Here is a 17,377-nt window from a genome sequence, read left to right as displayed (position 1 = left end):
CAGGCTGGCCTCAAACTCAGAAATCCACCTGCCTTTGCCTCCTGAGTGCTGGGGTTAAAGGTGTGCGCCATCACGCCTGGTTATCTTGTAGGGTTTTTACCCTTCCCTGCTCTACCTTCATTTCTTTCTTTGTTTCTTTCTTTTCTTTGTTAGTTATTTTGAAATAGGGTCTCTCTATGTATCCTTGACTGGCTTGGTTGGATATATTTGGGTCAATATATAGACCAGGCTGGTGTTCTTCTGTCTCTGTCTTTCCTAGGTATTAGGACTGCAGGCTCCTGGTCTACCTAATTCTCATCTTTTTTTTTTTTTTTGCCAGGCAATGGTGGCGCAGGCCTTTAATCCCAGCACTGGGGAGGCAGAGGTATTCAGATCTCTGAATTTCACAACAATCAGGGCTACAAATAGAAACTCTGTCTCAAAAAAACAACAAAAATTTTTTTCCCATTTTTTTCTTTGTATAATTTAATGTATGTGCAGCATCCATACATGCATGCCCGGTATCCACAGAGGTTGGAAGAAGGCATTGGATCTCCTGGACCTGAGTGGTTATGAACTACTACATGGGTGCTGGGAACCAAATCTGAGCCCCTGCAAAACTAACAAATGCCTTTAACCTTTGAGCCATCTCTCCAGTCCCTCCCATCGTCTCCTGACTGTTTTCCTTTAAATGGTTCGCTTTTTTATGAGACTGGTCTACACAGCAAGTTCTAGACCACCATAGCAAGACCCTGTGTAGCCCTCCCCCAAAAATCAACAATCACTTTGAAATATAACCTTATGCTGTATAATAGCACTTCAGTCACTGACAAACCCCATATGTAACCACGGTCCCACATCATACCACCTAATGACATCAGAGCCTTCTCAGTTTGTATAACATTTGTGTGTGGGAAACCACGTCCTGACATAACAATGCAATTCTTGAAACTCCCCTTGCATGGCACGGGACTGTGTATCTCAGAAGAGAAATGTACGTGAGCCTCGTGTAGACAAAGCCAGGCTCACTTGCTCTGCGTTAAAGGTTACCCTGTAGGAGAAAGCCAGGCTGCAGGGTTCCTGGCCATCATGGCTGTTGAGGCAGGTACATGGAGCTGTGTGATGGTCTGGGTATACATGGAGAGAGAGCTTGAAAGGGGAAGAACTTTCTCAGACCATGGTTCACTTGCCTACTTTAGGAAACTTCCTGCGGGGGTGGGGTGGTGGTGGGCAGCACTGAGACCAGCAGCAGCTGCCTTCCCCCGGTTCCTCCCACTCCAGATGCCCGAGGTGTGGGGCCTCAGCCCCTCTGGGCCTTCACCATGCTTTATACCTCACCCCCACCCCGCTCTACCAACAGCCCTCCCCCCAAGTCTGGGTGCTTCCCATCCCTGCTGAGCGGGAATCTGGTTCTATCTGGTTATTTTGGTTTGGTTATTTTGGGCTTGTGTAGCTCAGGCTCAGTAAAGATGCCCGCGAGCTGTTGCTCCTTCAGCCTTCATCTCCCAAGCATCCAGATTATCATCCTGTGCACAACCACACCCAGGTCACCTGGTGTTGGGGATCAGACGTGGGTTTTGTGTGTGTTTAGCAAACATGCTACCAACTGAGCTGTATTCCAGCCTGAGACGGACGTTTTGAGACTTGAGTCTCTTAGGGTAGTTCTGCCTTCACCTCCCAATTCCTAAGAGCCCAAGTACCTGATGTCCTGCCTCTCTTATATCCTCCTCCTTTCTTCCTCTTCCTCCTCTTCCTTTTCTTCTTCCTTCTCCTCCTTCTTTAAAGATTAATTTATTTATTTTATGTATATGAGTACACGGTCACTGTCTTCAGACACCAGAAGAGGGCATCAGATCCCATTACAGATGGTTGTGAGCCACCATGTGGTTGCTGGGAATTGAACTCAGTCAGTGCCCTTAACCACTGAGCCATCTCTCCAGCCCTCCTATGTGTTCTTTGTTTGTTTGTTTGTTTCCAAGACAGGGTTTCTCTGTGTAGCCCTGGCTCTCCTGGAACTCACTCTGTAGACCAGGCTGGCCTCGAACTCAGAAATCTGCCTGCCTCTGCCTCCCAGATGCCAGAGTTAAGGTGTACATCATCACATCTGGCTTCTGTATTAAGAACATAGACACTGCTGGGCGTGGTGGCGCACACCTTTAATCCCAGCACTTGGGAGGCAGAGGCAGGTGGATTTCTGAGTTCCAGGCCAGCCTGGTCTACAGAGTGAGTCCAGGACAGCCAGGGCTATACAGAAAAACCCTGTCTCGAAAAACCAAAAACCAAACAAAACAAAACATAGACACCAACATCAGTAACTGAGTAGCTCTGGGTTAGGCTTTAATAAAACATCTCTCATCTGCAAGCAGTTTCACGTGTTGCCCATTTTAGAGGTGAGGAAGCTGAGGTTCCAGAAGGCTGACAAGCAGCCACACCATGTTTCAAACTGAAATCTGCCTGGTCTCAAGTCACCGCATGGTGTCAAGGGCATTGATTCACTCTGCTTTCTATGTAACCATACAGCTACAGCCTCTGTGTGAGTCTCTGCCCACGGGCAGCGCTCTCCCTGTGTCCCCAGGCCTTGCACTAAACCTGGTAAGTGGCAGGGCCTCTGGGAATGAACAGAGTGGTCACGTGGGGATGACAGTAGGCAGACTGGAAGGAGGGTAACAACTGTGGAAACCTGCAGTAGACCCCCGCCTAGCATGTGGTTCTATCCCTAGCCCTGCAGAAGGAAAAGCCTCTTCAGTAGTCTTGGTGGCATGAAATCCTGTCCCAATACCAGTACTGGCTCCCAGTGGCAGCCCCAGCACCCCCCCCAAGAAAGCTATTTTGAAGGTGTGGAGGCTCCTGGCTCAGGCAGGAAGGGGGTGTGGGAAAAGTCATTTGCCTCTCTCAGCCTTACACGCATGGGGAGAGGCTGAGCCCATTTCTTGAACGGACGTCCTCTGAGTTTCCTGTCTGTAAGGCACGCTGGCGAGATGCTCACCTCCTCATGGGTATCTCTCTTTCTTCTAAGGGAAGAGTGGGTCAGAGGCAAGCTCTGAAATGCAGATGCGTCCTAGAGTCCCTTCAGGCCATGAAGCAGTTCTTAGCAGCCACTCCCTCCTGCTTTAGTAAGGACTATTTCCCTGGATGGCTGTGGCCATAGAATCAGAAGCCAATCATGTGCATAACAAGGCCTTGTCTCACACAATCTGCAAAACAAACTGTCTTTTCTTTTATGTGTAGGGATGCTTTGCCTGCATGGACGTCTATGTACCATGTGTATCTCCTGCCCATGGAGATCTGAAGAGGGCATCGAATGTCCTGGGCCACCATGGGTGCTAGGAATTGAACTCAGGTCCCCTGGATAAGCAGCCAGTGCTCTTAGCTACTGAGCTTCCTCTCCAGATGTTTTTTTTTTTTTAAAGATTTATTTATTTTTATTATATGTAAGTACACTATAGCTGTCTTCAGACGCACCAGAAGGGGGAGTCAGATCTCGTTACAGATGGTTGTGAGCCACCATGTGGTTGCTGGGATTTGAACTTCGAACCTTCGGAAGAGCAGTCGGGTGCTCTTACCCACTGAGCTATCGCACCAGCCCCAGATGTTTTAAAATATCAATTACGGGGATGTGCCAAGCAGGCGTAGAGTGAGCTCTTCTGTATGTATGGGCCCCTTATCCACTACACCAGGCCTTATATAGTATCTTGTGTATAGTGAATGCTCCTGTATGAAGTAATGAACAAGTGGTTGCCTTGGGAGACAGATCTGAATCTCAGCCCCACCTTATGATATGGGTCCTTCCTGTCTTCAGGATATGGCCTTGCCTGCTCTGATTCAGAGAGTCTGTGTATACCTCCGTAACCATGGCTCCTCCCTGGTGAGCCCTAGAACACTGTGCTCCACAAGCTGTCATTGATGGTGGCTGCTGGGTGGAGCAGGTGACAGGTGACTAGCTCAGTGTTGCTCCTACAAGCCTACTCTGGCCAAACTGTGACCTCTGCCCTTTAAGCACCTGGGTGGCACCTGTGACTTGGCAACTTCGCTTCCTCTGTCACAGTTATGTGGGGAGGGGACTTCCCTACCAGAGACCAGAGACAGGCTGCAAGGTGCTCCCTCCCTGCCCTCCTCTGTGTACTGAGGAGGATTTCTGTGATCCCGAGAGATTTCCAGAAGGTTCTCTCAACGCTAGAGAGGGTCAGTATCTGCTCTTCACTCCCAGATGGCTGCATTCCAAAGGTTTCTTTATAACTCATTATGTGTCTGTAGTGTTCCTATAGCAACAGTAACAGTGTTAGCTAAGATTTACAAGGCTGGGCATCCCTCATCTGAACATACTAAATGCTTCAAAATTTGAGACTTTTGTTTGATGATTTTTTTCAAGATGTGGTAACTTTGTATAATCCTGGCTGGTCTTGAACTCACAGACATCTGCCTGCTTCTGCTTCTCCTGCTTGGATTAAAGGCATGTTTCACCACAGCCCAGCTTTTTCTTTTCTCCTCCTCCTCCTCCTCCTGTCTCTCTGTCTCTCTCTGTCTCTCTGTCTCTGTCTGTCTGTCTCTCTCTCTTTCTCTTGTTTGTTTGTTTTTCCATACCAGACCTCACCTGACAGTGGATCACACTTTTTAAAATTAATTAATTAACTAATTAATTTTTTGAGACGGGGTTTCTGTATAGCTCTGGCTGGTCTTGAACTCAGAAATCCGCCTGCCTCTGCCTCCCAAGTGATTAAAGGCATGTGTCACCACTGCCCAGCTAAAGATTTATTTATTATTATATGTAAGTACACTGTAGCTGTCTTCAGACACTCCAGAAGAGGGCCATCTGTCCAGCCCGGTTCACACTTTTTTTTTTTTTTAAAGATTTATTTATTTATTATATGTAAGTACACTGTAGCTGTCCTCAGATACTCCAGAAGAGGGCATCAGCTTTCGTTCCGGATGGTTGTGAGCCACCATGTGGTTCCTGGGATTTGAACTCAGGACCTTCGGAAGAGCAGTCAGCGCTCTTAACCACTGAGCCATCTCGCCAGCCCCCGGTTCACACTTTTAATCCCAGCAAAGGAAAGCAGATCTCTGTGAGTTCAAGGCCCTGTCTCAAAACAATAATGAAAAAAACAAATACCTTCTAGTTATGTGTAAAAGACCTGTATGAAACAGAAAAAGATTTCATGTGTGCCTTGGACACCACTGTCTAGACATGGCATTATGTATATGCAGATATTCCAAAATCTGAAAAATGCCCAAATTTAAAACATTTCTGGGCCACAGTATTTCAGGTAAGGGATACCCAGGCTCCCCTGAGCTCTTGCAAAATAAACGCTAGACATTGTGTTAAACCCACTTGGTAACTTCTTAGCTAATCCTCCCAACCACACTCTGGGGTGGATTCCATTCTGTTCCATTTTATTTTATTTTATTGGTTTTTCAAGACAGGATTTCTGTAGCTGTCTTGGAACTCACTCTGTAGATGAGGCTGTCCTAGAACCCACAGAAATCTGTCCACCTCTGCCTCCCACGTGCTGGAGTTTGCAGTGGGCGCAAACTCCCCTACCCTGGTTTATTCAGTTATTTTTAGCTGAGACGCTGAATGATTTAATCGACCTCACTCAGTAATCGCTTGGGCAGGGATGCATATCCATATGTCTTACTGGCTCAAAGCCCCTGTACAGACAGGGAGACAGTGGTGGGCAGGTAGCCAAGGCTGGGGCCATGGTGGCAGTAGCAGGGGATTTGGGGTCTGCTGTGGCATAATGCCAATAGTTTGAAAAGAGCCAGGCAATCTGCCTACTGGACTGTTAGGGCCTGTTGGTCAGGACCAAGGTCAGTGGCTCCTGGGACTCCAGCCTCCCCCCCAGCAGGCAGGCTGGGACCACCTGACTTAGGAAGAAACTGAGGCTCAGAAGTGAAAGGACTCCCTAGGTAACAAGTAGAATTCCAGGAAGCATCAAGCTCAGTGCTCCCAGACCTCCGAGCCTATATGCATCGACTTTACTGTAATGGCTGCCTGGTAGGTACTTTACTGCCTTGGGCGTTCTGGTGTTCATCTGCTTCTCTAGGTGACAGCCGTTAAGTAATTTACCCAAAGTACCTGCTCTTAAGTGGAAGGGGCCATCTCTCCAGTCTCCCCTTGTTTATTTTTAAAACAGAGTTTTATATAATCCATGTTGGGCTGGTGAGATGGCTCAGCAGGTAAGAGCACCCGACTGCTCTTCCAAAGGTCCTTAGTTCAAATCTCAGCAACCACATGGTGGCTCACAACCATCCTTAACAAGATCTGACGCCCTCTTCTGGTGTGTCTGAAGACAGCTACAGTGTACTTACATGTAATAAATAAATAAATCTTAAAAAAAAATATATAATCCATGTTAGCCTCGAACTTGCCATGTAGCTTGGAGCAGTCTTGAACTCATGGTTGGTTCTTCTGCCTCTGCCTCCCAACCACTGGGCTTGCAGGCGTGCCCATTATGAGCTTGGATGTCTATATTAATTTACATTGGGAGAGATACTGGGGATTGAACCCAAGGAAAGTGCCTTTCCGTTGAGCTACATCCCCACTATGACATGGGTTCAAATCCTGGTTGTGCTGTGTGGCCCAGGACAAGTCACTTAGCTTGAGCAACTCTTAGCAGTAAGACCGATAGATGGTCTTCCCTTTACAACTTGTGGTCATTAGCAAAGCAAGCGTGTCTGCCTGAGGGAGGTTAGGATTTTAAGTTGAAAACCAGGTTAACCTCTTTAGTAATACCCTGTCTCACACAGCAAGCAGGACAAGGTTGTGTGCCCAGCATTCTTAAAGCTTTGGGTTCTGTGCCCAGCATTCTTTTTTTTTTTTTTTTTTTTTTTTTTTTTTTAAAAAGATTTATTTATTTATGTAAGTACACTGGAGCTGTCTTCAGACACTCCAGAAGAGAGAGTCAGATCTTGTTATGGATGGTTGTGAGCCACCATGTGGTTGCTGGGATTTGAACTCCAGACCTTCGGAAGAGCAGTCGGGTGCTCTTACCCACTGAGCCATCTCACCAGCCCTGTGCCCAGCATTCTTAAAGCTTTGGGTTCAGTCCCCAGCACCTTACAGAACCCAGCGTGGTTGTCACACATCTGTAATTCCATCGTGTGAGAGGTGAGAGGATTCGGGATCATCGTCGGCTACATAGCTTAAAGCCAGCCTGGCCATACCATTCTGCTCGTTATTCCTATTTTACAGACTAGACAACGAAGGCTGAGTTCCATTTAGTCAGCCTCCTTGGCTCCCCTAGCCCCTGCCTTCTCCCGCTTCCTGGTCTAGAGAGGAGATGCTCAGGAGATTAGGTTGCATTTTAAACATGGGAAGCCAGAGTCCACTTCCCGCACTGGCTGGTCAGCTCATTGGTAAGCACCAGACACTAATGACTGCAGGGAGGCAGCTAAACTTGAGACATTGTGCAGTAGAGTGGCTAGGAGTGCGGTTGATGAGTGTTCCCTAGATACGTGTGCTCAGTCCATAGCAAAACATTATAACTGGGCAGGACTGTGGCACCAGCACTCTGGAGGCAGATGCGGTCAGATCTCCATGAGTTCAAGAGCAACCTGGCCTACAGAGTGAGGTCCAGGCCAGCCAGGGCTATATAGTGAGACTTACTTTCTTTCTTTCTTTCTTTCTTTCTTTCTTTCTTTCTTTCTTTCTTTCTTTCTTTCTTTCTTTCTTTCTTTCCCTTCCTTCCTTCCTTCCTTCCTTCCTTCCTTCCTTCCTTTCTTCCTTCCTTCCTTTCCTATTTATTTATTTATCTATTTATATTTTGGTTCTTTGAGACAGGGTCTCTTTACATAGCCCTGACTGTTTGGGACTTACTATGTGGACCAGGTTGGCCTTGAACTCACAGAGATCCACCTGCCTCTGCCTCAGGAGTGCTGAGATTAAAAGGGTGCGCCACCACACCTGGCTATGTACTGTTGTGATCTGAGCACAGATCAAGTGTGTTCAGCTTGCAGACACTCATCTAACAGACCATGGGGAATTTGCAGACTTTGAGTGAACTTGTTATTTCTTCCATTCAAAACAAGAAGGAAAAGGTCGCTGTAGCAGTTGGTTCTTCCAGTTGCCTTTCTGTCTTGCAGGGTAGTCAATAAACATGTCTTTTTCTAAGAAGAAAGGGGTGGGAAAGAGACATTGTCGTCCAGGCTGGCCTTGAACTCACAGTTGTACTGCCTGCCTCCCTGTGCTATTGTGCCTAGCTCTGACATTCTTTTTTGTTTTTATTACCTTTTTATTAAGATTTTATTTCTAATGCTGTGAGAGGAGGGAGGTGTGCACGCGATGCCAGACGTGAGCTAGACTGACAGGCGTTCTAACACATGCCGTGGACGCTGGGCAGAGAGCTCAGATCTGGAAGTGCAGGAAGCATTCTTGACCACTGCCTTCTCTCGACGTAATGCTGGCTTCGGCGAGAGGTCAGGCCAGCGGTTTGTAGATGCCAGAGGGCTAGATTCAGTTGCTTCCCTGGGAAGTTCATCTTCCTGTCAGCGTGAATTAGAAGTTGGATCTAGGCTCCATTAAATGCATATGACCTCGCTGACTCTTCCTGCTGACCCTTCTCAGCGTGAAGGCCAGGAAACACTCGAGCAGCCGTGGTTTGAGCACAGTCCTGTGCCTGAAGGGAGTACCGGATTCTGGATGTGTGTCCCTGCATTAGCACCCCTCCCCCATCTCCCATGTTCCTTGTGGTGCCTCCTGTCCTGGTCAGGCAGCTGTGACTTCCGACTATCGAGGGCCATAGGCCATCTGGGGTGCCCTCATTTTCCCTCTTCACACCCTCAGATAACACAGGCAGCTCCACATACCGACCGCCCCCTCGGACTCGGGAGGTGATGATCAACGGGCAGACAGTGAAACTCAAGTATTGCTTCACCTGTAAGATGTTTCGGCCTCCCCGGACCTCGCACTGCAGTGTCTGCGACAACTGTGTGGGTGAGTGGGCAGGGGAGCCTCAAAGAGCCCCGAGAGCCTGAGTCTTGGATGCAGGAAGTCACATGTGGGGCAAGGCAGGCAGCATCTGACGTACTTAGGGCTGAGTGGGAAGGCAGTGGCATCTCTTGGCCCAGGGCTGGTCTATATCCCATCCCACCGATCCCCAAACATTGTGACAGACCTTGAACTTGTCCCCCTGGCTTCAGTGTGCTTCTCAGTAGGTCCATGATCCCAGAAGCCTGGAGCTGTAACATGGAGGACAGGGTGCTCTAACTGAGAAAGAAGGCAGGGAGGGTGGGAGTCTGGAGGAGGGAGGCGGAGAGCATGGACCAGAGCTGAAGATTGGCTCCTGACCAAGCTTGGTTTGTTCCCCTCACCCTGCTCCCCAGACGCCATACAGCTCGATGAAGACCCATGACAGTCCCTTGGGAGGGTGTCACAAGGGAGAGTCTATATGACACCCAAGCGAGCTGAGCCATGGTGACAGTGCACAGTTCCCAGGGCAGTGACTTCATGGTGCCAGCTCAGCACCCTCTGAAGAGAAGAGCGGCACAGCAGGCGTGAAGTGGGTGACTCAATGCCTCTTATTCATCCCTGCCAGTCTGCCCCACCCACTGCCTCAGAGGCACCAGCCTTTGGCATAAGGCCTGCAACGGGCTCATGACCTAGATTCCCATAGGGACTTTCCTTACCAGGGTGTGACTCCCACCCTCAGGGACTTAGCACTGGTATGAGCTCAGTCCTCTGCCCTGGCCTCTGGTGCCAGCTCTGCAGGAGCTACGTAGCGGCCCAGCCCTCTCTGGACCTTAAGGCCAGAGCCGTTGGCATGGAGCTAGTAAGAGGCCATGATCTGTGAGTCTTTGAAGCAGACACTGTCGGACTCTGGCAGGGGTCTGAGGCCAGCACATGTCTTGTTCAAGGGCCGTGCTGTCTAAAAGAAGAGCAAGAGAACCGACCAGGAAGACCTCTGCCTAGATTGAGACCATAGGAGACTTTTTAAGGGAGTGGCTTTGTAGTTGACATCTGAAGGAGTTACTATGGAGCTAAAAGAATAGACAGGGAATGTGTCAGGCAGTGGGTGGGAACCGATGAACAAGGGCTGGAAGCAGGGTGTGTCCAAGGGAAGGACGGGAGTCAGCTGGTGGGGAGGGGGCTAGTGCCAGCCTGGGGCAAAGGCTAGTCACCCAGCAGTGCTGACTGGGAAACCCCCACTAACTCCTCCTTCCCTTCCTAGAACGGTTTGACCATCACTGCCCTTGGGTGGGCAACTGTGTGGGGAGACGGAACTACCGCTTCTTTTATGCGTTTATTCTCTCCCTCTCCTTCTTGACGGCCTTCATCTTCGCCTGCGTGGTCACCCACCTGACCCTGCGTGAGTTGGGGAGCAGAGGGTGGAGGAAGGCTAACCAGTGAGCTTGGCCCTAGCGTAGGGCCGTGCTCACCCCCACCCCCCGCTGAGCTGTGTCCCTTTCTTCTTCCTAGTTACTCAGGGAAGCAACTTCATCTCCGCTCTGAAAAAGACACCAGCAAGATATCCTTTGCGGGCTGGTCACCCCGGGTGGGGAATTGAGGCCTCTTCATGGGACAGGTCTCCAGAGTGGGTAGGGCTCTATCTATTCTCTAGAATGCACTCTACCCACTAGTTTGTCAAGACCCAGGCTGGAGCTTGACCCTAAAGGGATCGTCACTGAGAGGGGCAGAGCAAGCAGGCTCAGGAAAATGCCTGTCTACAGAGGCTTGGCAAAGAGTGGATTTTGTAATTAAATTTTTGTTTACCCTGCCCTTGGGCAGCGGGGAACATGCATGTGCCATGTCACACGAATAGGGATGGGGACAACTTGAAGTTCAAACTCAGGTTGTCAGGCTTGGTGACAGGCGCCTTTATCCATTGAGTCACGTCACCAGCTGCGAGTTCCTTAGGATGCCAGGCTTCCTGCTCCATGCCAGGATCCTGTGGTTGGAATTCCCTCTGCCATCCCTAGCCCAGAGCCTGCCTTGTTCCCCAGGCGCTCCCTCCCCCTTCTGCTGAGAAATGACTTGGATCACAGAAAGGTCTCCAAACCTGTCACTTTCCAGGGACATAGCTCCAGGGAAGGGTGAGCGCAGGGGTCAGGGGCTCCACTCTCTTGCGCACACGTCCTTGACAGGGCCCACTGTGCTGGAGTTGGTCATCTGCTTCTTCTCAATCTGGTCCATCCTGGGCCTCTCAGGGTTCCACACGTATCTCGTGGCCTCCAACCTGACAACTAATGAAGATGTGAGTAAAGCTGGACAGGCCCTAGGGAGCCTGGGGTGGCCAAGTGCTGCCTGCTGGGGGGTCCAAGGTGGAAGCCTAATGTCAGACCCAATGTCACACAGACCTGGGGGTCCTGCTGTGACAGAATTAGGATGCATACTGCCCATGGCATGACCAAGAGATGTGGCCTAGGGTCATAATGCTGGAGGGGTCCAATCCAAGATTAATGGCAGAAATCACGACCAAGCCTTCACATCCACCACTCCACTCCGCACCCTCATGATGGCTTATAACTCCAGTCTGTGTACTCTCCTGCACAACACTGCCTGGAACCCTTGTCCTACATAACCCAGTGGCCTCTTCTGGTCTCCTCTGGTACTGCACACACATGGTACACAGACTTTTATCAGGCAAGACCCCATATGCATAAAATAATTAATAAAGGTTTTAAAACAAGAATAAGAAGGAAGGAGCCACCTCCAAGGAGACACACATGTCCCAATACTCGAAAACCGGAAGCAGGGGATTCACGAATTCACGGTCGTCCCTGGCTACATAGAAAGTCGGAGGCCACCCCAGGACACATGACCCTGTTTTAAAAATAAATCCCAGCACTTGGGAGGCAGAGGCAGGCAGATTTCTGAGTTCGAGGCCAGCCTGGTCTACAAAGTGAGTTCTAGGACAGCCAAGGCTACACAGAGAAACCCTGTCTCAAAAAAACAAAACAAAACCAAAACCAACCAACGAAACAAACAAAAAACAACAACAACAACAAAAAAAAAATCCCATGACCTCTTGCTCTCATTTGGGAAAAGAAAACTGAACACATGTGTGCTGGTCACTGATAAGGGCAGACATGACATCAGCCAGCAGCCACCCCAACCCAGTTTTCTGGGTTCTGAAGGAGCTTTCCAGTGCAGAAAGGGGGTGCTGCAGCCCAGCCCGGGTGGAAGGGTCTGGGTGACGTCCACCAGGTGTTTCCTGTGGAGCCCCTCAGTGCCTTCAGCAGGGGCCTTCCCAGAGGCAGACTCTCAGTGCTGCTGAGCCTTACCTAATTCAGGAACAAGCTGCCCACTATCAGGCAGTTGAGGATCAGGGTGGCTCAGCCTGCTTTGTGCCCTCAATCTGGCCCCCTCTTAGTTGGAGTGACAGAACACCAGGACCAAAAGCAAGCTGGGGAGGAAAGGGTTTATCGGCTCTCACTTCCACATTTCAGTCCATCACCGAAGGAGTCAGGACAGGAACTCAAGCAGGGTGGGAACCTGGAGGCAGGTGCTGATGCAGAGCCCATGGAGGGATGCTGCTTACTGCCTTGCTCCCCATAGCTTGCTCAGCCTGCTTTCTTATAGAAGCTAGGACCACCAGCCTAGAGAATGGCACCACCACCAGTGGGCTGGGCCATCTCCCCCCCTCTCCCAATCGCTCACTAGGGAAATCCCCTACAGGTTTGCCAGATCTTAGTGAGGTTTCTTCTTTTCAGATAACTCTAGCTTGTGTCAAGTTGATGTGAAGTTATCTGTCACAGGTGGACAGCAAGGGGCCAGGGATGCTCTACCCAAACACCCCTCTGGAGACTTCCTTTTGGTTTTGTCTTCTGTGCTAGCCAGGCCCTGCTGACCTCTGCTGGAGAGCTCTCTGTATCCAGCAGTCCCCATATCTTCATTGAAAGGCCTCCACTGAAGAGATGGTTTCTGAATGGGCCTACTTTCCCTGACCTCTAGGTTTCCTTTCTAGGAAGTAGAAGCAACAAGAGGCAGCTGTGACAGGGGAGAAGGGAAGGGGTTGAAGGTGGGGCTCTGGTGGTAGGTGCTTAGGCCCCAGTTTAATCCCACCACACACTGCTGGAGGGAGGGAGGAAGAAGGTAGCTGACCCAGGTTTCTTCCTCTTTCCAGATCAAAGGGTCTTGGTCCAGCAAGAGGGGTGGCGAGGCCTCTGTCAACCCCTACAGCCATAAAAGTATTGTCACCAACTGCTGTGCTGTGCTCTGTGGCCCACTGCCTCCCAGGTAAGTCGGAGCATGGAAGAGAAGTCACAGGAGGTGGCTCGCCATCTGGAACCCTCCTGGGAGTTCTGGACCTTAGCAGGTCTTTCTCCCTGTGTGAAAGGATTCCCTCTGGTTCACCATCCTCTGCCAGATGACTCAGAAATTCTGAGGAAGGCCGCCACTTAATCACGTGTAATCATTTGTTGGTTAAAAATAAAGCTGTTAGCCCAGCACCTGAGGGCTGAAGCAGGAGGATGGCTTCATGTTCAGGACCACCCTAGGCCACAGTGGAAGAAAGCACAAACTATTAAAAAGCCCTGGGCAGCCTGTTTAATCCTGCCTCGGTGACTGTTAGGACCACACTTGGGTGACATGCTCTGCCTGTACAGGGTGGGGTTCCAGCCTGGGCTCAGCCCTGCTGGGAAGCTCTGTGTCAGTCCTGACAGCAGGGGGCGCCAGAGCTCCAGAACAGGTGTTGACCGGTCTCGGTTGCTATGGGGACCAGGCCTTCCTTACACACTTGTGCCCTGTCTAGGGAGACAGGACACTGGGCTTCTGGCTGCCTCCAGGTATCGATTGTTTCTTGCTTTTCTCTCACTTGCAGCCTGGCTTCTGAGTCAGTCTGAATTAGCAATGAATATCCCTGGAGATAGAAGCAGGCCTGTGGGAAGTTGGAGGTCATCTTCAAGTACTTGGGACCCTGTCTCCAGAAAACAAAACCATTGTGTCCTGTTGGCACTTGCCCCAGAAGGTCTTGTTTTAAATGCATTTACATTTACTGACCTATATGTGTGGGTGAGTGAAATTCAAGTGTGCACACACACCGTGGTGGACCTGTGGAGGCCCGAGGACAGATGCTGTCCTTGGTTCAGTGGCAAACACCTTTACCATTGAGGTGTCTCACCAGACCCAGAGGGAAGGCCTTTTTTTTTTTTTAATATTTCTTTTTATTTTATGTTATATGAGTACACTGTAGTTGTACAGATGGTTGTGAGCCTTCATGTGGTTGTTGGGAATTGAATTTAGGACCTCTGCTCGCTCCAGCCAACCCTGCCTGCTCCAGCCCAAAGATGTGTTTATTGTTATAAATAAGTACAAGCAGGGTGGTGGTGGCGCACGCCTTTAATCCCAGCACTTGGGAGGCAGAGGCAGGCGGATTTCTGAGTTTGAGGCCACCCTGGTCTACAGAGTGAGTTCCAGGACAGCCAGGGCTACACAGAGAAACCCTGTCTCGAAAAATTAAAAAATATATATATATGTATGTATATATATGTATATATGTGTGTATGTGTATGTGTATATATATATATATATATATATTAACTGTTGCTGTCTTCAGACACAGCAGAAGAGGGCATCAGATCCTATTATAGATGGTTGTGAGCCACCCTGTGGTTACTGGGAATTGAACTCAGGACCTTCTTTGGAAAGGCAGTCAGTGCTCTTACCTGCTGAGCCATCTCACCAGCCCCTGGGAAGGTCTTAACCTCCTGAATGGAGAGCAGCTTTCCTTTGCCCAGTTTTTCTAGGGCTGCATCTTTCCTGGGAGGACACACAGACAACACTACCTGGCCCTTAGCCTGGAGCTTTGATAGGTTTTAATATGCTATCCTTATGTTTTGGAAGCCTGATTGACCGGCGAGGATTCGTGCAGTCTGATACCGTGTTGCCCTCGCCCATCAGAAGTGATGACCCGGCCTGTGGAGCCAAGCCAGACGCCAGCATGGTAGGAGGCCACCCCTGAATGTGCTTGCCACCTGCCATCCTCCACACCTGCGGGGACCCTCCCCATGCCATCTGAGGGAAGCAGAGCTGCCAGAGATGCCAGTCTTTTCCTATTTATTTCCCACCCTTCGTGGTTTTCTTTGAACTGTCCCATAGCTGTGCCCTCTGCTCCCCAAACCTAGGTTCCCACAGTTTAGGCCTTAGGTCCCCTAGCTGGTCAGTGGCAGAAGAGGAGAGTCACAGCCTCTGGAGGCCACTAAGGAGACCATGCCAAGTCACTGCCTGTGCCCAGGGAGACCCAGCCTGAGTGAGGGCATGAACTGAATGGTGGTCTCCTAGCTGGAGGCATGCTTGGACCTTGGTGAGCCAGGGCCTGCTGATTAGCTGGCTCTGAACCACAGGCGACAAGTGGGGACCCTCTCTGGGACTGCTTTGGTTTGGGGCTCCTACATTCCATCTGTGATAACCACTGGGATGGTTTTTTGGGAGGGGTTGTATGGAGTTAGCCAATAGAGTTGGGGTCCAGTAGAGAGAGCAAGCAGGGGTGGGAAGCAGCCTGTGTCAGGGGAAGCCAAACAAGCCATCCAGGCCCGCAGAACCTCAGCTCCTGTAGAGTCCTGGGCAGCACAGTAGGGATGGGGACGTGGCTTTCCCCCTGCCCACAGAGACTCTCTAAAGGATCCTTTCCTGCACCCCCCAACCCCTCTTCCAGGTCAGGGCTAGAGGTGGGTGGGTTAGCTCATGCTGGCAATACTTGAAACGGGTTTATTAATGCTGGGTATTTTGCACAATTTTATAGACTTTTTTACATAGCCTTTTAAAAATAGGAGTTAATGTGTTACTATCTGTGTAGTGCCAAGTCAAGGGTTTTCAAAAGGTTAGGTAGTTTAATACATTTATTACAGCAGATGTAGCTGTGAGGGGTTGTGTGTATGCGCACATGTGTGTCCATGCATTCGGTGTATAGATACAGCTGACTCTCATGTCCTCCCCTGGACTGTTCCCTTTCCCCATCGCCCTGGGTTCAGAAGCAGCCTGAGGTATGGGGGACTGGGTGGGAGGCTGTGTTAGTCACTGGAGAGAGACCACCGCTCCGGCTGGCCCTTTAGACGCCACCACCCAGCCCCCAGGTCAAGCTCCCAGCTGTGATCTGCCCGGACAGGCTGTGGTTAGGTGTGGTGGGTGGGGTGGTGGCTCAGGGAGCGGCTGCCAGTCTGCAAGCCACACCCCCTCCCAGGTGTTCTGCTTTGAGTGTAGGCCCCAGTGCTAGGGACGAGGACACAGTTTCTGCTAATCAGGGCCGGAGGCAGGGGCAGAGTGGACCAGGAGGCCCGTGTGGGTTGTCCAGAGCCTTATAGCGCAGCCTCCTGCTGCTGGGAGCTGTAGTTTCTAATCAAAATAGTCTCGTTCTCCTCGGCCCTTCAGGTGGGCTGAAGTCCTTGGATTATAACATAGGAAGTCACTACTGAGTCCTCTCCTTGTTCCCGAGCCCAGTGGGTCCCAGACAAAGCTGGGAAGTGGTGGGTGCCAGGGGCCACTGGGAGATGGCTTCAGAGCCCCAGGCCACCCTGAGTGGCCCTGGGAGGTAGATAGGAAGGGGCTGGAGGGCTCCCTCACCCGCCTTTTGTTCGAGCCAGTATCTTTGTTCCTGCTTGTAATAAAGCTTTTGTTTTAAGAGCTGATTTGCTTTGGTTTAGTTTTTGTTTGCTTTTATTTTGCTGAAACCCTGGCTTGCAGCTTAGCCTTCTTCGGTTCTTTCAGACAGGCTCGGGTCTTTCCTGGGAGTTAGAGAGCAGGCAGGCAGGCGGCGGGCAGCCCAGTGATCGGTGGGAACTTTGAGGAGTAGAGGGGGCTGTGGCTACACCACCTGTCTGCCTTCATCTTGTCTCCCTTTTGTGCCTCCAGGACTTGGTGCCTCCTGAGTTCTTTCCTGCTAACTTTCCACCCTGATCCCCAGTGGTTGAATGCTCAGCATGTTTGAGACAGTAGGTCCCAGTGGGAGCTCCTTGTTCCTAGTCCCCCACCCAACCTCCTAGGCAGCCAGGACAGACAGACAGATCATAACACGGGCCCGCCTCTCTGGTATCTCCTCCAGGAGGACACTTGTCAGGACTTTGCCATCTCCTGCACAGCCTGAGGGGAGCTAACAGGCCTCTTTGCAGAGGGTTAGTTGGTAAGACCACGTCATGTGTCAGCCAGCAGTGCCTCACCCCCTCACCATCCCACTGTCATCGCATGCCTCACCAACCCCACGGAGTCCATCCATCTGTCTGGTGTGTGGTGTGGCATGTGTGCTGGCCATGGCAGTTCCCAGGGCTCCTCTGCCCCAAACAGAAGGCTCTTAGTCTTGTCCCACCTCCCCCTTGGACTAGGCTTCCTTAAAACCCATGTCCTTTCTAAAAGAAGGGGTGAGGCTGGGAAGAGTGGTCCACCTGCTCTGAGGGGCCCCCAGTCGGGCCACTAACACCCCGCTTCGCATCCTGCCACGCTCTCACCTGCCTCTTGTCTGCTGCCTGAGCT

The 17,377-nt window shown here is 50.6% G+C and overlaps 1 protein-coding gene across 1 annotated transcript in view; it reads left to right on the top strand.

Moving 5' to 3' along the window:
• Zdhhc18 (zinc finger DHHC-type containing 18) overlaps positions 1–16,539 on the top strand; it is a 26,638-nt gene extending 10,099 nt beyond the window's left edge. Inside the window, exons 3-8 of the mRNA XM_021160172.2 lie at positions 8,762–8,911; positions 10,146–10,283; positions 10,394–10,442; positions 11,066–11,168; positions 13,041–13,153; positions 14,759–16,539. Coding sequence (XP_021015831.1) covers positions 8,762–8,911; positions 10,146–10,283; positions 10,394–10,442; positions 11,066–11,168; positions 13,041–13,153; positions 14,759–14,876 — 671 coding nt within the window. The 3' untranslated portion in view covers positions 14,877–16,539. The remainder of the gene's footprint in view (positions 1–8,761; positions 8,912–10,145; positions 10,284–10,393; positions 10,443–11,065; positions 11,169–13,040; positions 13,154–14,758) is intronic.
• The last annotated feature ends 838 nt before the right edge of the window (positions 16,540–17,377 follow it).

The sequence above is a fragment of the Mus caroli genome, chromosome 4, assembly GCF_900094665.2.
Source record: "Mus caroli chromosome 4, CAROLI_EIJ_v1.1, whole genome shotgun sequence".
Taxonomy (NCBI): domain Eukaryota; kingdom Metazoa; phylum Chordata; class Mammalia; order Rodentia; family Muridae; genus Mus; species Mus caroli.
The sequence above is the reverse complement of the archived record's forward strand: the minus strand, read 5'-3'. Positions and strand labels throughout refer to the sequence as shown.